The following is a 19,873-nucleotide window of genomic DNA, read 5'->3' as shown; positions in this document are numbered from 1 at the left end:
TTCATCATAGAATATTTGTATTAAACACCACAGAAACAGAAAAAATACGGTATTAGGGTTGTCTTGAAGGCAGAGGTCTTTCAGAAGAATAAAGTGAAACACCAAACATAAAACTGATGTACAGAACACATAATAGTACAAAATCAAGGAAAGTGCAAGGTGACTGGTAAACATCCTGTCACTGCAAAAAAATATATCATCAGTATTTGCTTTCCTGCACTGCAGAAACTGAAAGAAAGCCCTACCACAAAGCAAAACATGCATTTGGTTAACAGCAGAAAATTATTCCAATGACAAAGTATTAGGTTGCATAAGGGCTTAAGTGTGCTCAACACAGAAAAAAAGACACAGGAACAGCTAATGCAGCAGCTGGTTGAGCCTACGAAGGGAAAGCCCAGGACAATTTAGCAATCTGTGTAACATGAAAAAAGATGTATATGGCACACAGAATATGAGAGGATTTAAAACCTGCTCTTTTTTGCCCTTCCTAAAAATAACTTTAAAATTAGTTAAATCATCAGTAGAATATGGATAATTAAAGCCTTTGCTATAATCTCTTTTCCCATATGGGGATGGGGTAAAATTTTGTTGAAAGCACTGGTATAGAAGATAATAAACCATTCTCTGTAACTTAATTTATCTTTTACCTCCAGGTTTCTGAGATATGTATTTATACTTGATTTACAGGAATAGGTTTTTAAACACACTACAGCCTAAAGGACAAGTGAGACTGAGCTTCAACACTTCTGCTTTAAAAACTAAAATATATTATGGGTAAATGTAGTACTTCTACAATGATACAGAAAACAAAAAGAATACAGTTTGAATTTAAAATTCCCACCTTAATTTACTGAATTTTACTTTAAATATTTTCATATTTTTAAATGCATATTTATTACTTCTTTGGGGAAAAAAAGTGAACCTCAAAATTAATACGTAATTCTGATGCTTTATCAAGGCATAAATTTTAATTTTTTTAATTTTTATTTTTATTTTCAGATCTGCTTTACATGTTCATAGTTTATCTCTCCATTTGGAATTAAACCATTGTTTGAACAATCTGGTCAGTGTGCTAGTTAATTTGTTCTTTTTCTCTACTTTTAATATATTGCATGGTGTAATAAAATACATATGTGATTTTTCTACAAGTTTCAGTCAAAAATGGAGGTTAAAATCTGAACATGTTCTGTTTTGTAGCCTTGATAGAGAATAAAAACTGATAAGCTTATGAAGAATTTCAACAATAAACTACTGTGATTGCCCTGTTATTACAGCTCATTATCATCATGATGATAAAAAGACAATGGTGGGTATTAACAGAAATACAGATATAGAGCACATCTATTAGATGAAAAAGGCAATTCTGTAATTGTATAACAAAAGCTTCTAACAAATACTGTAGCTGGAAATACAAAAATAATTTTGTTGCTTTTCCCCAAGAAATGTTGTAAATTGTTCTGCCCTGTTAATATGGAGACTTATTTTTAAACACTAAATAGGTTAAACAAAATGCTGGTTACCCTCTGTGCCATCACTTACAGGAAATAGAAAAGCTTAAGCTCTGCCTTATTCAGGTATCTTAGTTTTCCTTACTCCATCATAGGAGGACAGTGTTGGTGAAAAAAGTATGCAAGCAGCCTGGAAAACTCACAAATCATTGCTCAGAATTACAGAATCAATCAGGTTGTAAGAGACCTCTGGGATCATCGAGTCCAACTATTGCCCTGACACCACCCTGTCAACTAGACCATGGCACTAAGTGCCATGTCCAGTCTTTTAAACACATCCAGAGATGGTGACTCCACCACCTCCCTGGGCAGCCCATTCCAATGTCTAATAACCCTTTCTGAGAAGAAATTCTTCCTAATGTCCAACCTGAACCTCCCCTGGCAAAGCTTGAGGCTATGTCCTCTTGTCCTATCGCTAGTTGCCCGGAAGAAGAGGCCAACTCCCACTCCACTACAACCTCCCTTCAGGTAGTTGTAGACTGCAATAAGGTCACCTCTGAGTCTCCTCTTCTCCAGGCTAAACAACCCCAGCTCCCTCAGCCGCTCCTCATAGGTCATACCCTCCAGACCCTTCACCAGCTTGGTTGCCCTCCTTTGGACTTGCTCCAACACCTCAACATCTTTCTTGAAGTGAGGGGCCCAGAACTGGACACAGTATTCAAGGTGCAGCCTCACAAGTGCCGACTAGAGAGGGACAATCACTTCCCTAGACCGGCTGGTTACACTATTCTTAATAGAGGCCAGGATACCATTGGCCTTCTTGGCCACCTGGGCACACTGCTGGCTCATGTTTAGCCGGCTGTCAATCAGCACCCCCAGGTCTCTTTCCGCCGGGCCGCTTTCTAACCACTCTTCCCCCAGCCTGTAGCGCTGCATGGGGTTGTTGTGGCCGAAGTGTAAGACCCGGCACTTGTTCTTGTTGAACCTCATGCCGTTGGTCTCGGCCCATCTGTCTAACCTGTCCAGATCCCTCTGTAGGGCCTTCGTACCCTCCAGCAGATTGACACTCCCACCCAGCTTGGTGTCATCTGCAAATTTACTGAGGGTGCACTCAATCCCTATGTCTAGATCATCTATAAAGATATTGAACAGCACCGGCCCCAGAACTGAGCCCTGGGGGACACCGCTAGTGACCGGCCGCCAGTTGGACATTGCCCCATACACCACCACTCTCTGGGCTCGACCATCCAGCCAGTTTTTAACCCATTGAAGAGTCCATCCATCCAAGCCCCAGGCAGATAGTTTGTCTAGGAGGATGCTGTGGGAGACAGTGTCGAATGCCTTACTGAAGTCTAGATAGACTACATCCACAGCACTGCCCTCATCTACTAAGCGTGTCACTTTGTCATAGAAGAACATTTAATTAAATTTCAGTAACTGAAATTCTTAGATTACATAGTTGTTTTTTATTGTTGCAAGACTGCAAAACAGCTAAAAATCTAATAATCTACCAAATGAGCTATATTTTTCACCGAATCATTACAGCATCATTGATGTGTGTAAAGAAATCGGACTTTATAAGTAGAGCAAAAGAAGTTAGATCTAAAAAAAAGGCTACATTCTGGGGCTTGAGAAATCTTGCAGCTTTTTCACATGAGACCTTAACCCAAAACAGTCAATATGTTTGGTCTTGGAATTTTTGGCCCCATGTGAAGTAAATATAAAAACAGATCCTTTCTAGTTCTAGGTCTACTCCAGAAAGAAAAACAGGAAGGTTGTTTTTTTTATGATCCCAGATTTTAAACCAAATCATTCTCTCTCCATGCCCAGTTTCAAAGGGCTTTGGATTTCAGAGGTTGTTTATGTATTTCTTCTATTGCTAGAGAGTAACAATAACCTAAGAATCTTTGGCCATATAAGAGCACAGAATTTTACAGCTTAAAAGCTTTTAGGAAAGTCCAGGAACAAACATGGTCATTGCTGGTCTGTTGGTATGTTTAGCAGAAAGAGAGAAGTTGGCAAAAATTAGGAGGGAATCAAAGACTCCCAAATTTAAGGAAAAGCAACTTTCACAACTAATCAACCAAAATTTCCTGCTTCCTATCGAACTATACACAATTCATAGCAATCTTGCAATTAGACATTCAGTTGTCCGGTGTCTCGACAATTAGAAAGAAAAAGGAAGTGTTAAAAAGGTACATATATAATTTTAATGTATTTTAGTAAAAGCTACCTTTAAATTATATACAGTTATATCACATAGTGTTTAGTGTATTAACAGTTTCAAAGCAGAGAATATTTGGTGAACTATCACACTTAAGAAATAGGAAAGGTTTGGCTCTTTCTCTGAAGAGAGTTTGAAAGCAGCAAAAGAAACATGTAGAAAAAAACTACATTAAAATATTCTTCTCTGGGTAAGACCCCTAGTATTTCTGCAATTTGGTTTGGTTTTTCAATTCTTTGATGTAACAACAGCAGTTTTGAAAGACAGTCTATTAAAAGCAAACAATATTTTAGATTTACCTTCTTTATCTTTGGCTCTGACTCTCTTATTCCCTCTTTCCTATTACATTTCAAGTAAATATTGATGTGCTTCCTTACAGTATTGGAAATTAATTTGAATTAAAGCTGAAATGAGATACATTGTTGATAATGCTTGTCGACAAAGGAAGTATGATCGTCTATTACAGGTCCCCAGGCTTTCATGCAGGAGAGATAATTTAACTCATTTGCCAACTATTAAGAATCTGAAAGGTACAGTTTTAGCCACAATCTATTTGCTTACCGTCTGAAATTATCAGCAAGTTTCTTAATGCCCTAGTGGCTATTCCAAGAGAAATTCAGTTGTACTTCTGCAACTAGAAGAGTTTCTCATGGCTGTATGTCAAAATTTAATATGTATTTATTTTATGAAGGGAAAATTTATGGGTTATCCTTTCTACAGAGGAATTAGAACTATTGATTCAAAGACTCTTTTGAACAAAAACGTGCTGATCTAGGTACTAGTTATTCCAAAATAAGGAATTTCCAAAATAAGGCTTTCTTCAAAGCCATATGTCTGGTAGGACAGAAAGAACATGCGAATTAATGACAAACACAACCCAACAATTACTGAAGAATAAACTCACCCCCATCCCTCCCCCTTCAAAAAAAAAAAAATTCATTTCCATTTTCAAATACAACCATTTTGGAATGTATCTATCAATGGAAACCAGGACAACCACCATTTCAATTCTCTCTTTATTGTTTTCCAGAGAAAGCTTTTTAAACATATTGCATTCTTTAGAACACTTCTATCCCCTGTAGATTTAATTCCTGTGATTAGAATGTCTCAAAAGCGTCAAGGACATATTCAATTTGCAGTGGAATTAGAAAAGGCTTCTTCCAGCAACTACCACGCAAAGAGTTAAATACCTGCTTTAATACAGAAAATATCTACCACTCCTTAAAGTACAACAGATTATAAATTGATACAATTAAGGTTTGCACTAGTAAGGTTTCCTATGAATCAAAAAAGTATTATATTTTAGAAAATAGTGCAATTTGTGTATAATCCCTCAGTGGCTGTTTCATGCCTTGAATTGGAATTTAAATCCAGCTCCGGTCAGACTCATTAAAAAATCTTTCAAATAGAGAATTCAAGTTCTAAAGGGAAATTCAGATTTATTTGAGAGTAAAATGCAAAGCAACTAGCAGATAAACCAAAGCAACATGCCTTTTTTTGAAATACTATGACTACAAACTTGAAGCCGCTAACTCCTAAAACTGAAATATCTTTTTTTCTGCTTTCCCCTTGGTCTTTTCTAGAAGCTTAAGCAAAAATCCATACTAAATAACAAAACACATGCTGAATTACATGTCTCAGCCTCCACATCAATTAGGTCTGTTTCCTTCACAAAGAAAATCAAACTGTATCACCCCTTTTTGTCAGCTGGTTAGATTGAAGCTCATATACACTAGTGGTAATTTTTACCCTCCCTAGATCTAAAACAGATGTTTCTTTCTGCCTGACAAAAGAAACAAAGTCAATTCAACAATCTCAAAATGTATTTTTTATGATTTGTGCTCATTGGCACACCTTTATTTACTCCTTCTATTTTCAATCTTATAAGAGATTTTCAGCTTGCCAAAGATGGGACTCAGAGAGATAAGATACAAGTTCATAAAATTTTGTCTGATTTGGAGGAGATGAATCTATTCATAACAGTTCATGCACTCAACTTAGTAAGAAGTAACATGTATCTTTAGAATACCTATAAGCAAAAGTTATAGAAGCTACAGTTCCTTAACAGGCTATACTCAATAAAAACTCATTAACATTTCAATCTGTGGTACATTACTTTTGTTTATATGACATAAAGCACTAGTTATTTTAAGACTTTATGAAGTGGTATCTTTTAACAATCTTTTATTTGCAATCTCATTTAATTAGTTTTCAAAGATAAAAGTTTTAATAAAGAAATTGCTCTTATGAATCAGTTTGGAGACTTGTGAGATCTGGGCTCAACTGTCAGCTTTCTTAAGACTTCATGTGTGAAACTGGTATTCAGAACACTAATACTATCTAAAGTGAAAAAAAAATTAAAACTTGAAACTTCACTTTTTGTAAAACTGTTTTACGTACCTATAACAATATCTTAGTATAGACACTTTAACAGGTACCTTTCTCTACTGAAGATTTAAAACTTCTTTAGTTATGCTGTTTTCTTGCACACTGAATTGATTTGCTGACAAATTCAAAACTAGTGACAGGCAGTTAACCATATTCTCCCTCAAAGTATAGGAAACAGCTGAACTAAAGACAGAAAAGTCTCAGCTGTAGCCAAGAAAAATCATGAATGTGACTTTTCTGATCTGATTTTACACCCTGCAAGCAACAGGTGCCTTCCATGTCCTTCCTGAATTTCAGAGAACTTATTGCATAATTAAAAAGGCATTGGAAAAATATTTTAATAGTCCTTGCAGCAGAGCGCAAGGCATCATCTCTCTAGCTGAATTCTCTGCCTGCTTGGCTTGTGAGCTGCTGTGCTCCTGCATCTGCAGACCAGATGAACTGTGCGCTCTGCATGCAGACTAAAATGCTGTTAGTGAGTGGATCCAGGAGGGCTCCTCCCCATCCACAGCAGCCCCTTCTCTCCTGGATCAAGCATTCAACAAGGAAGTGGAAGAGATGGCTTTGAACGCTGGAGTCCAAGAGGCATTAAACCTCAGCTCTACATATCCCATATGAGTGTTGCTACCATCCAGATCACTGTTATCAATAGACTGACCTTTCTCTTGTGTTGCTGTGTTCATTGCAGAGGATAATCCCATGGAATTGTATCAGATATGCTCAAGGCACGGCTACTTGATCATGTCCCCATGCCAAGTATCACCATTTATATCCTCTTCAGAAAGTTATATCAAAATGTGAGAATTCAAACATAGAACAATACTTTAGATACTAAAATTGGTTTAAGAAACATCAAGCACAAAGTCCTTGATTTTACCAAGCAACAGTCTCATTTTGAAATTGTATTTAATTTACCCAAGTTCTGTCTATAAAGTTACTCAGGAATAAGAAATATTTACAAGGATCATGACAAATGAAGCCAGCATCCTCAAATGACAGTATAACATTTTTTTTTTTCTTGCATCAGACTGAAGTAACTTAGCATGTAAAAAGACACATTCTTCCAGTTCAGCAAAGGAATGCACTTCAATAATGTCAGATTCAAAATGAGATAGAATATCAAGACTACGTTGGTGCATCAAACCTACAGCCAAAACAAATTGTACATATTTATTGCCTTTGATCATAGTTACTGTATTTGAATCAAACAGATCCTGCCAATAAGCACATTAACCTGTGAGCATGTCCTGTGAGACTACCTCTACCAAGAATCCCAACAGATGTCTTCAGAAGTCTCAAATATTTTGGTCCATTGGATATGAATTCTCCTTTTAAATCAATACATAATCATAAGAAACAATTATGTAAGTATTGCTTAGGGCAGTACTTAAGGTTGTACTTAAAGTAAGCTATCTAGTTTGTACTTCCAGACATGAATTAGGACAAATTAGGCTGCAGTTCAGATACAGGCAGTTGAAAAGAGTATGACTGGCAACACACTTTTATTCCCAAACATGAAAAAATTTTACTCCCTAAAGACAGTTAGATGATAACTAAACAGATTCAATCTCAAAAGCTACACCTATTCTAGAGAATGCCCATTTGGCAATACATTGTAATTACAGCTACTGTTGGCAACATCCAGCTTTTACTGTACTAAAATTCACACATACACCCACAGAACTTGAAGCCCTGGGGCAAAGAAGACACAAGAATTCTTATGGTTCTGAATGGGAAACATTACATCTGTCAAGAGATGCATAATTTCGATATCCCAGATTCTGAAAAGAGAAAGAAATAAAACTATAAGGTAAGACAATTCACAATGAAACAAACAAACAAGTCTATTAATTTCCCAGAAACAACTTCTCAGGAAGAGAAAACTTTCCAATTTTGGAAAGACCTTCTAAAATGTTTAATCAGCAGCTAGGACTAGACGTCTCAGATAGTGGAGATGAGCACCTCTACAGAACTGTGCAACCTCTAACTAAAGTAGTAGAGTAGATAATAAACATAGATATTAATCAGAAGATGAAATGGTTCTTATGATTTAAGGCTTGCTATCTGACACAGAGCAGCAGTGAAGTATGCCACACTGTACACAAAGGATAAAATTACTATCGAGTACAGGCCCTGGGGATCCCTGCCAGTCTCCCATAGTTGAGATGTATTAACTCTGATTGGATCTGACCAGACAGGGCGTCCTTACTGCTCCTATTATTTTTTATTGCCTTCCTTCGTGCCACCACAATAATAAATACCTTGTACTACCTAAAGCATGCTATGAATATGATAGTGTTTTCCCACTGAATAAATTTTCCAGGGCCCAGATCAAAGAAGCACTTACGTGCCCAAGTGGAGAAAACTACTTCTCAGATAATAACCCACAATAAACCTTGCCTGGCTTCTTAACTGAGTCATACGTGGCTATTTTCATTGGAAGTGTCAGAAAGGCAACTGACTACTGTATGGATCCAGAAACATCACAAACTTGGCTGACTAGAATGTTTCACGGACTATCCTCTACTCAAACCCATTTGCAGTTTGCACAGTACATGCCCGTATGCCTCAGTCCCTACATGAGCCAAATCCAGTACATATACCCAGTACGAATCCAGTAGGATGTGCATGGAACTTTAGCAGCAATTTCAGCTTAAAGCACAGCTTTTATTCAGAAATACAGAAAGAAAGAATGATGCCAATTTCTTTCTAAACTAAACTAAATTAGGAAGTAAATGGACAAGAGACAGAAGTAAAATTGGGATTAGAGACATGAACCTAAAATCTTCTCACCAGATGATGTTCATCTCACTACTCTAGGACATTAAAGCAGTAACAGACATAGTATATTATATATAATCTTATTACATTATATTTTTTATATAATAGTCTAGGAGTTGGGACATGTGGCAATAAACAGGAAATCTCACACAGTTTGTTAGTTAAAAATCAGCTCTTATCTCCTAGGCAAGTGATCTAACCACTATGTTGGTTGTGGTCATGCCTATTCCTCCTGAAGGTGTGCAGTTGTAGAACCAAATTTCAAAGATTCATGGGATAAGAAAGCAAAATAAAAATAAATAAAAACTAGAAGAATAAAACTGTAGACAAGTGAGTCTCTGCTCCAAATATTATGACTCTTACCCAGTGACGATACAGTAAAATGCATATGGAACCCAGTCTATCTTTTTGTGAATCTGCCTGCAGGTTACAGTACTCTTCACACAAAGGCCACAGTATTTGGAATAACACACCTTCACATTTTGATGACTCTTACACGTTACAGAACAAAGTAAATAAGGCATATCTTTATTGAGACATTCTTTAGCTCACCAAGATTTGCCATGTCCTATGACCAGAGCTGGGTAAACACAAAGGAAAAAAAATTAACAAATACTATTGGGAAAAAAAAAACCTGATTACTAGTGGCACTGCTTGTATTTACTTAGTTGTAAACATTTGGATTTATTGAAGTTTACTGGGGAAAAGGCTGCAGAACGAAGAAGCTCATAAACATTAACAAAAACAAGAGTTCAGCAGAATACCCCATTTAATGATTGCTTTACTGACAGCTCACGCTGAATATTTTACACATAATACCACACTGCTTGTGACCCTATTTTTAATTTTTTTTTATTTTTATTTTTTTTTAGGGTCAAAGATGAGTTTCATGTAGGGTTTGGACTTTTTTTTCTCCTCATGATTTAACTATTCCACTTTCTTCTTTGGCTGGCAGGGGTTCATTGAGTCACTCTTATGCGTGCTCATCTTAAATGAAAGGCTTTTTAAAAGTAAAAGGCCTTGAAGAATATTCTAAAGATGTTCACGGTGCTCAGCAATGTGCCAAGTTACCTAATCCTTTCTGAAAAGTTCTAATACAGCCAAGTCCCTTCAAAGGGAAGGCTTCCTCCCCACATCTCTCAGGAAGAGTCCTGAACACTGTGTACTCACGCAAGAGGTACACTGTTGGTTCAATGGTCAAAGTTCACCCCATGATAAAGCTAATTCCGACGGCCGCTTTCAAAATTAGCGCCAAGCCTGTCGACTGGCACTGCACGCTACCTGGGGTAGATGCCAATAGATAGCTTTGAAGACAGCAGGACAACTCTGAGTACCATATAAGATACCTCTTTCACTTGCAGCTTCGCATTCTGTGCGTTAGAATTATCCAATAACAAATGAATGTAGGGGTTATCAAGTCTAGTTTCCCTGCCAGGAAGAAGAGGTGACAGCTCAAAAAAAAAATAGAAAGGAAGAAGGAAAGGATGTTTGGCCATTCCGAGTTTATAAAGTAGTCAAACAGGATTTGAAAGCTCAGCGTCACTGTGATAAAGAGGAGCTGGTCTCATTTTAATGGAAGGTTGAGACTGTTTCCAGCTCTTTACAATCTTTCCCTCCCTGGCCCGCACATTAGTCTCACTCCCATGCAAGCAGAGCCAGATGTTCATCAGCCAGTAGCTGCCTCTTGCAGCAATTCCGACTTCCAGTGGTGGCACAGAAGTGCACACACCGTATGTTCTTTGGACATTTATTTATAGTCTTTAGCCAATAGAGCTGGGCAATTATAAAGACATAGTGATAATTTGTGAACAGAAAAAAAGGGCTTCTCCTACTTAAATTTGTCCCATGAGAGAACAGAATACAAATGCCACCTACTTGAAGCAGGCAATTCGTGAACATGCTATCTAAAATACAAGCAAACTATATAAGCAAATATCAGCAACTAACCAAATCATGACCTATTTATGGGTTGACTATAATAACAAAAAACGACTACAAATAAGTGGTGGGTAATCTGTGAACCAAATAAAGGGCTATGATTCTCACACATAAATTGCTGTCAATGAATAATTTAACCAGCTCTAGTTAGAGCCATCTATTTATTAAGAAACCTCTTTAGCACTCTCCAATTGGAGCTAGCAGAATGATTTATCTCTACACACAGTGATAAAGCCAAGGGAAATCAGTACTACTGGATATTTTAAATGCTGGGTTTGATTCTCTAGAGCCCTATAGTATCATTTGTAACTCTGTAGCCTGGACTTCAGACATGACCATTCTCATTAGGTAACATTTTAAAGCCACTTCGCCCAGTACAGATGACACAAGACACAAGGCAGTGGCAAATCAACATTTCTGTGTTTAAATTACATAGTAAACCAGCTATGGTTTACACTATCCTTCTTTGTCTTTAAAGATATTCTACAATGAAAATAACATAAATATTCGAGCAGGAACATATAGCAAGCGTTCTTAGCAACATTAACATAAAACCCAGAGTGAACATTAGACTCTTGAAGACAAAAACATGCAATCTTTTAAATCTTTTTTTAAACTTTGCAGCAAAATGTTTCATGGAAAGATTAATAATATTAAAAAAGTATTCATTCAGCTAGTGTTTTCCTTTATCAGAGGTAGTGGTCACTGCAAAATGAGCAAAGCATAAGGTTATTAATTTTACGGTGTACTGCCGGATTTTTTTGAACAAATGTTCAAGATCATCATGTTGCTGTTACAACTGGTGTCTTACAATACGCACCAGTTCTAGACAGCAGAGTAATTGATGACTGTCCGTGCTTCAAGTCTCTTAGAATGACATTGAGTAAGGCCAGAAGGATAAGAAGCTACAGGGAAGTAGTTTTAAAATTCTTGCAGGGGTGCTTTACAACTGTGTAAAAGCACGCTATAGCTTTGTCAAGGAAAGGCATAAGAAACAAAGCAACCGTGTTTTCTGTTACAACAGAACAGAGTTAGTTTTAAAAGGTGACGGCTGCCTGCCAGTGCCCCATTATCCATCTGCACTCTGATTTCCCTGTTTCTCTATTTTTGAACTAGAAAGTATTAATACATAAAAACAGACTACCTACCACTTTCACACTTGACTTGTGACTCAAATTACAGCTACTTTGATCATTATTATTATTGCATTTATATTGTAGTTTCTCGACTAAAAAGGTGCTTCTCAAACTGAATAATAAAAGTCTATAGCTCCTTTCTACAAAAATTATCTACAGATTACTTCCAATAACCTCAACACACTTGAGATAATACAGTCAGAAATAGTCTCAAATTGGAAAAAAAAAACCAGTCAGTTTCAGCTTTGTTGCTCTTTTCACCATGTATAAAATGCATATAAGCATTATTTTTGCTTAAAATTCTAAGGTTGGTAACTCCACACGTACTACGTATATTATGACAACATGCACATTAAACTGTGAAAGCTGCACACTTTGAGCAGAAGCTGTAGTCTGCCAGGAAAATGACAATATTTCATCTGAGATTTTTTAGCAAACACACACACACAACTTTTTTTCTTGTTAGACCTTGGGTTGTTCCCTAGCAAAAAGTGTGGTGTACTGATTACAAAAACAAAAGGAAAAAGACGGAACTGTAAGAAAAATCGCAGAGGAATCAAATCGTGCACTACTTTGCATCAATTTACTCCCATCTAGTAAGACAAACAGGAGAAATACAAACTGTTTTGATAGCATTTCCAAACTGAGTTTCATGAATAATTCCAAATCTCTTCATGAGGTTGGGACTAGTTTCTGGATAATCTACAGCATCAGGGCTTCATGAGAAAAATGTTGCATTTGTGGAGATTTACTACCTGTTATAACCCTTTTAAAGGGAAATATATGAAAAATCCATCTGCATTTAAAAAAAAAATATTTTGAATTTTTTTTGCGAAACCTCTCCACTTCTTCATAATAATTGCTGTATATGTTTCATGAGAATTATTTTTAACATTACTCTCTGTATTGCTACCTGTAATTTTGAGGTCTTAAGAGGGAGGAAAAAGACTTTCTAGAAACTTCTTGGAAAGGGAAGTTCAAAACATGTTGTAACATCCTCCAGTCACCTTTAAGCCTCAGATAAAACTTGGCTTTACGGCATAAAATTTCGGCATAAAAATTCAGATTCAGTTCAGTGAACAACCCACTCTTTAGAGACATGCAATGTAGACAACAATAAATCTTTCTTTGCGTTTCATACTCTCTTTATAAGTCAGCCATACCCCAACTTCATCAATGCTAAACTATAAATCTCAAAAATCAAGATCCACTACTGGGCATACACTGTTTCTACTCAGTATACAGAGGGGACGTACTCTGTCCAGTGGGACTGAAGAACAGAGAAAATATGGGAGTTTTTCCACCAAGTAATTTTTTAAATATGGCCTTAAAGTTTCTTTTCAGACAGTGCAAATATTACCTTTTCTGAACTCCCAAGAAACAGCAATCAGAAACTGTTTTCAGAATATCCTCAAACTAGACACCATGCCTAATAATTTTCTTATTCATTCTAATAAATCAATACATTTTGCCACAGTCCTCTAAATAAGGGCTACTTGCTCTTGTTGCACCATCCTGTTTTCTGAAAAATGATCTGAAAATCTTTTGATATTGGCAAACTTTTTAACCATTGGACACTGAGGCATTTAAATTGAAAGGGAGAAATATAAAGGAGAAAAAAATGGGAGGGGGACAAAAGGGAGAGAAACAAAACTATGACATATATAGCACCATTTTGCTTGGATTTTTTTTCTAATGAAGAAAGAAGTAAAGTCTTTTAACTTGAAAAGTTGCCAGAATATTAGGTTGTTCTCTAGCTTGCCCTACTTTTAACTTATTATTATAGATGATTTTTAGTTCAGAACTTTTGTGAATGCTTTCCTTGACTTTCCTTTCTGCGTCACTGAAAATTGTTTCAGGGATTTCTGCCTGCCTAAAGCCAGCAGCACTCTGTTAGCTCTAAGCAACACAAAATGTGCAGGAATTGATAGATCTCCTCATTCTGTGTTAGAAGTCAGTGCAGTGAAAGATTAAGACGTGTTTCCAAAGTACTAAAGCATATTTTTGATATGAGCAGTAGCTGTTAAATCCCAGCATGTCAGAATCTCCTAGCAGAATGATGACTTGGCAAAGGTTTAGGAAATGAAGACTGTTGAGACAGCAGATTAATGCATTTATTTGCTTACGCCCAGTCTCTCCTCAAGTAATATTATATCTATTTAAGGTTTAATGAAATTAGATTACACTTTTATACCGTCAGAGTTATTCTCCTCTGCAATATTTGTATTCTAATAACAGGGCAGATAGGTAAGTGAATGCGAGGGGTGGGGAAAGAGAATTTTCTCTTAACTACTGCCCATCTGCTTCAAAGAATGAGATTTTTGCTTTGAGTAACAAAGACAGCAGAGCATTCATCTGTATTCAATCTAATCTATATGCCTACCTTTCCACTGAATCAGCTCTGTGCATTTTAAAAGACAATTTTTATAAGAAAATTGTAATGAATTATAACTACAAAAGTTATGCAGAGTACATCTCATACAGCATGGGCTGGATCCATCTTGATCTACACCACTATGTGTAAATTTCTTACTGCCAGTACTTACATTAGAGTTGAATGCACTTTCCTTTTGGCAGCAGAAAGTACAATGACGTCTATTATCACAGTGTTGGGTAAAAATGTAATTTAGCCCAACCAATTTGCACATTGCACTGGCACATGATAGAGGATAATTTAGGTTGGAAGGGACATCAGGAGGTCTCAAGACCAACTTTCTGCTCAAAGGACAGCTAGCTATAACATAGACTGGGTTGCCGTCTGGTTTTGAAAACCTCCAAGGATGGAGATTGCACAACCTCTCTGGGAAATCCGATCCACTGCTTGACTGTCCTCAGAGTGAAAAAGTTTTTCTTTATATCCACTCTGAAACTCTCTACCTGTTGTCTCTTTTCTTCACAACATATATCACTGTGAAGAGCCTGGGCTCCGTTCTCCATGTAAACTCCCTGTAGATATTTGCAGGCTGTTACTAGGGCCCCCCCCCCCGAAGCCTTCTCTCCTCTAGGATGAGAGGCCAGTTCTCTCAGTTCCTCCTCCTAGGGCACAGTGCTCCAGCCTCCAACAGAAGGTGGCCCTCACTGAATTTGCTCCAATTTATCAATGTCCTTTTTGTATTGGAGGAAGGCCAAAACTGGATGTGGTCTGAAGTGTGTTGAGCATTTGGGGATAACCTCTTCCCTTGATCTACTGGCTATGTTCGTGTTAATACAGCCCAAGATGCTGTTGGCCTTCTTTGCAGCAAGGGCATGCTCTTGGCTCATGTTCAGCTTGCTGTCTACCAAAGCCCCCAAGTCCTTTCAGCAGAGCTGTTTCCTAGTCAGTCAGTCCCCAGTCTCAATCATTGCATAGAGTTAGTCTTTCCCAGATTTGGGACTTCCTATTTGCACCTGTTGAATTTTGTGAGGTTCTTGCTAGCCCATCCCTCTAGCATGTCTAGATCCTTTGGATGGCAGCACTGTTCTCCAGTGTAACTACTGGTATCCCAGTCTGGTGTCATCTGCACGCTTGATAGAGTTGCCTCCTCCAGGTCATTGATTAAAACGTTAAACAGGACAGTACTCAGCTTCTTACCACTTTTATACATCCCATTAACAGCTATCCTCTGAGCCTGACATCCAAGCAGGTTTTATACTCTAGTTGTCCACCAATACAGATCAAACATCCTGATTTGGATATACGAATATTTTGGGAGACAGTGTCAAAAGTCTTGCTAAAGTTGAGGAGAGCCTCATGCACAAATCCAGTCATTTTACCACAGAAAGTAATCAGGTTGGTTGGGTGTGATTCACCCTTGGGAAACCCACACTGAGTGTTCCCAATCACCACCTTCTCCATCACTTGCCCATGGAAGTGTGCTCCAAGGAGGTGTGCTCCTTGATTTTTCCAGGGACTGAATGCAGACCAGCCTGTTGTTCCCCACATTGTTCCTTTGCCTTTTTTTGAAGACGGAGCATTGTGGCAAAAATTTAAATCCAAATATAATTTGCCACCACTTTTAATAATATAAGTAAATTACATTAGAAAAGATACAATAATGACAAACTTTCTCAGTCTGGTAGTGACTGTAACCCCACTCTTCCATCTCTCTCAAACATAGACATGCTTTATGGTGTTAGGACCTTGGGCTAGATGACATTGTGGCTGGACATTGGAGGAATTCAAAACTATTAAACTTGGTCTGCTTCCGAAGTTATTATTTATTTCCAAAGGTAAGGCTGCTGCCTTTTAGTTTCTGTTGTTTACAGAAGCAGTGGTGTTTTCTTAGTAATCTTTTACCATATGCATTTCAGGATGCAAACTCAATGTTAACTGCTCCACAGCTTCTACACAAGCAAAGATAGGACTATGGAGAACTAAGTTGCTGCATTACTACCAACATAATGAAACGAAAATTATGACCTTCACCCCAAAGAAGGTAAAATACTGCCTTTCTCCTCAAATCATAAGATTTTAAGTAAATTATACTGTGTAATTTGATAGACCTTGGGATTTTTAAACTACCCTTATGTATTGTAGGTATGGTATTTATGTATAAACATGTGTGGTAATTTCAAAATCTATCCAAAAGGTACCTTTTGTGGAAAGTGAATATTAAGATTTATTGGAAAATAAAGCTTAGTACTTACACTCAATTTGGGGGGAGCGAGGCAGAAGGAATGTTAACAAAATCCACTGTGATTCAGTGAAACAGAAGTGAAAAAGAATTGGCTATGTCAAGAAAACTTCAAGAACACAATCATGTTACCTGTTTTTTTTTATCATACGGTTTCTCACACTTATAAAACATCCACTGTCCGATTACATAAAATCATGTGCTGGAGTCAGACTAAATATCCAGCTAAGGCAGTATCCCACTTCCATGAATGACCAAAACCAGAGGTACAGAGAAGAAAGAAAGTGGAAGGCAAGCATCCATCATAAGGAGTATAGAAGCAATATCTTTTTAGCATCAAGAAAGATGCATAAAAAGAACCTAGAATCTTTATTGAACAGAATTTGTTAATGAACCATGAAACGTAAAGTTTTAGAACCTCACTTACTGAATCAAACATAAAAGGTAACACAGTAAGGGTAATTGAAGACAATCAGAATTATGACAAACAACATCATTCTTGGTGCTGCCATTATAATGTAAACATCCCACAATGCAGTGATAGCCTCTTCATATAAAACCAATTCAGTACATGTTTCTGTAATTCAGTTTCTGTCACGAGACCTCTACAATACAAACAGCATTTAGTATTGGCATGATTTCACTTAAAATTCTATGATTCACCAACCAGCGGGTGTTTTCACTAAAATTGGTCAAATCCAAGCACAGTTTTAACCTATTAAAGGCTTTTTATATTACTGCCGATCTTTCAAGGAGAACAATGAGAAAGCTATGAGGATAAATATGCAAAGAAATACTATCTCACTTGAATGCACCAAATTACTATAAAATTTCTTCAGACTCAAAAGAAGCAATCTTCTCTGAAAAATGGTATCATGCTTTCAAGGGAAAATTAAATCATATCTTGAACCACAACGCACATTTTTCTTGGGCTCTTTATAAACAATAAGCTCTAGAATATACAATTTTCATTAGTAAATCATAATTTTAGTAATTAAAATGATCCAGTTTCTACTGAACCAATGACAATTTTGAAATTTACTTCATTGATAACAGGATCAAATAAATAGGATTAGGATTTTTTTCTTCTTGTTGATCAACAGATTCTTTCCCTAAATTTATTGTATTTGGTGCCTACTCACTGTGAGACAAACTATGCACATTAACAAACCATTGGTTTGATGAGCTATCCCCTACTAATGTGCATAGGACTAAGTATTTGAGAACTACCATAAGTTTTATGCCACGAGACACTAAACATGTTACTCCAACCTAGTATTTCAGTCTCAGCTAGGGACATCCTTGTTCTACAAAAACAGTTCTCTGACACCCTCGCTAATTTTAAGAAGCTCAAAATTTTGAACCAAGAAAGCAGTATTTCTAACCAAGGCAATTTAGATGGAGGATTATTTTTCTTTCATTGCTAAGCTCACATATAAATGGGCAAATAATAAGGCAGGGTGTAAACTACATAATGAATAATTTAAAAATAAGATGAAAAGGAAAGGTAATAAAATATTTGTGAGCAGAAAAGTCAGAAATAGCAATAGCAGTAATTGTATTTGCTATTTGTAAAGTTACTTCTATCTCAGGATCCTAAATCATCTTATCTTGGGCAAGATTGTACCCTGAACTACATACAAAGAATAAAAGACAGATACTTGTGAAGTCCTGTTTGCAAAATTTCTGTTTACTCCCTCAAGACCATGTAGGCTTCACACCTTCAAAGGAGAATACGAAACAGACACCAAAATTTGAGTTCACGAGATAATATAAACTAAGACATTGCAAACTGCTGAATTAATCGACTCAGAAAAGGTAGAAGGTAGAGTTAATGCTGTCAAAGAGGAAAAGCTGTTGTTCAAGGTGCACTATACATATTTCGTAACTGATTCACAGAACATTAAAACTCACAGACTTCATAAACTTTTGCAGTTATCACAGCAATGCAGAGTTCATACCTGTGGCAAGATAGATGATATGGAAAAGCATGTCCTTGCCCTGCACGACATCCACAACCACATGAGAAAATCGGCTGTTATCTTCCATGAAGTAAGGAATGGGAATAACTGGTTGAACCACCTCATGCATTAAGAAGAATTTTTGAGCATCTTGAAGATTTCTCTCAGTCAGATTTACATACAAACCCTGGTCCATGGTGCCACACTGTAAACACAGAAAAGTAACATTATTATATGCATCAATGATAACAACAGATTTACTCTCTGATTTACAGCACAAGAAAATAAAAACCAAGAGTATATTTTGTAGTAACACTGTGGAATTCCACTTTCAGGTCTCATTTTGATGCTGACCAGACTGCCCACACAGTGACTGAGGAAGCTCTGCTTTTCTGAGGCAGTAGCGTGGAGGCTCCCTAACTCTAAACAGCATGGAAGGGCACCAGACTGATCACCACAAGTGGGCTATAGTAATAACTTACTATATCATACGTTCACAAGGCAGGAAGGAGAAAAACAACCATCCAACAAAACACATAATTTTCTGACTAGTTTTCTTCATAATTTACACAGACACAGTGCTAAAGACAACAAATTTTCAAAGGAAATCCCATGTCCTACCACAGCCAGGGTCTGACAGAAATCCCAGGTGAAAGCATCATGCACAGTTCTAGCAGCTTCTTCAGACCCTGTGTTTACTAGCCAAGAATGGGCAATGTGGAGCACTAACTATAAAGTGTTATCCACGGCAAAAACATTTTTGCTTTGGACCTGACCATATTCCATATCTGAAAATTGTACTCTTTCCTTACAGGAAAGCATTCACTAATTACATGCACAAATTTCAACCACAAATAAACAAAGCAAAATAAGTGGCAGCTAATTTTAGTATCTTTGTGTTTAAGTCTTCAGCCAACTGAGGACAAAAAAAGAGAAAGCTGCTTAACACATGTGAATATAAAATCATAGAATCGTTTTGGTTGGAAAGGACCTTTAAGATCATCAAGTCCAACCGTCCAACTAGCATTGCCAAGTCCACCTCTAAACCATGTCCCTAAGCACCTCACCTTTTAAACACCTCCAGGGATGGTGACTCCATCACTGCCCTGGGCAGCCTGGTCCAATGTTTGATAACCCTTTCAGTTGAAGAATTTTTTCCCAATATCCAATCTAAACCTCCCCTGGTGCAACTTGAAGCCATTTCCTCTCATCCTGTCATTTGTTACGTGGGAGAAGAGACTAACACCCACCTCGCTACAACCTCCTTTCAGGTAGTTGTAGACAGCAATAAGGTCTCCCCTCAGCCTCCTTTTCTCCAGACTAAACAACCCCAGTTCCCTCAGCCGATCCTCACAAGACTTGTGCTCTAGACCCTTCACCAGCT

General features: G+C 37.2%; 1 protein-coding gene across 2 annotated transcripts in view; it reads right to left on the bottom strand.

The window, feature by feature from the left end:
- Positions 1-19,873, bottom strand: part of SEMA5A (semaphorin 5A) — a 361,263-nt gene that overhangs the window by 110,652 nt on the left and 230,738 nt on the right. For both annotated transcript variants that reach the window (XM_068396639.1, XM_068396640.1), the window contains exon 11: positions 18,490-18,694. In XM_068396639.1, the coding sequence (XP_068252740.1) occupies positions 18,490-18,694 (205 nt within the window). The remainder of the gene's footprint in view (positions 1-18,489; positions 18,695-19,873) is intronic.

Source organism: Nyctibius grandis, chromosome 3 (genome assembly GCF_013368605.1).
Source record: "Nyctibius grandis isolate bNycGra1 chromosome 3, bNycGra1.pri, whole genome shotgun sequence".
In the NCBI taxonomy this organism is placed as follows: domain Eukaryota; kingdom Metazoa; phylum Chordata; class Aves; order Nyctibiiformes; family Nyctibiidae; genus Nyctibius; species Nyctibius grandis.
This window is presented reverse-complemented; position numbering and strand designations above follow the sequence as displayed.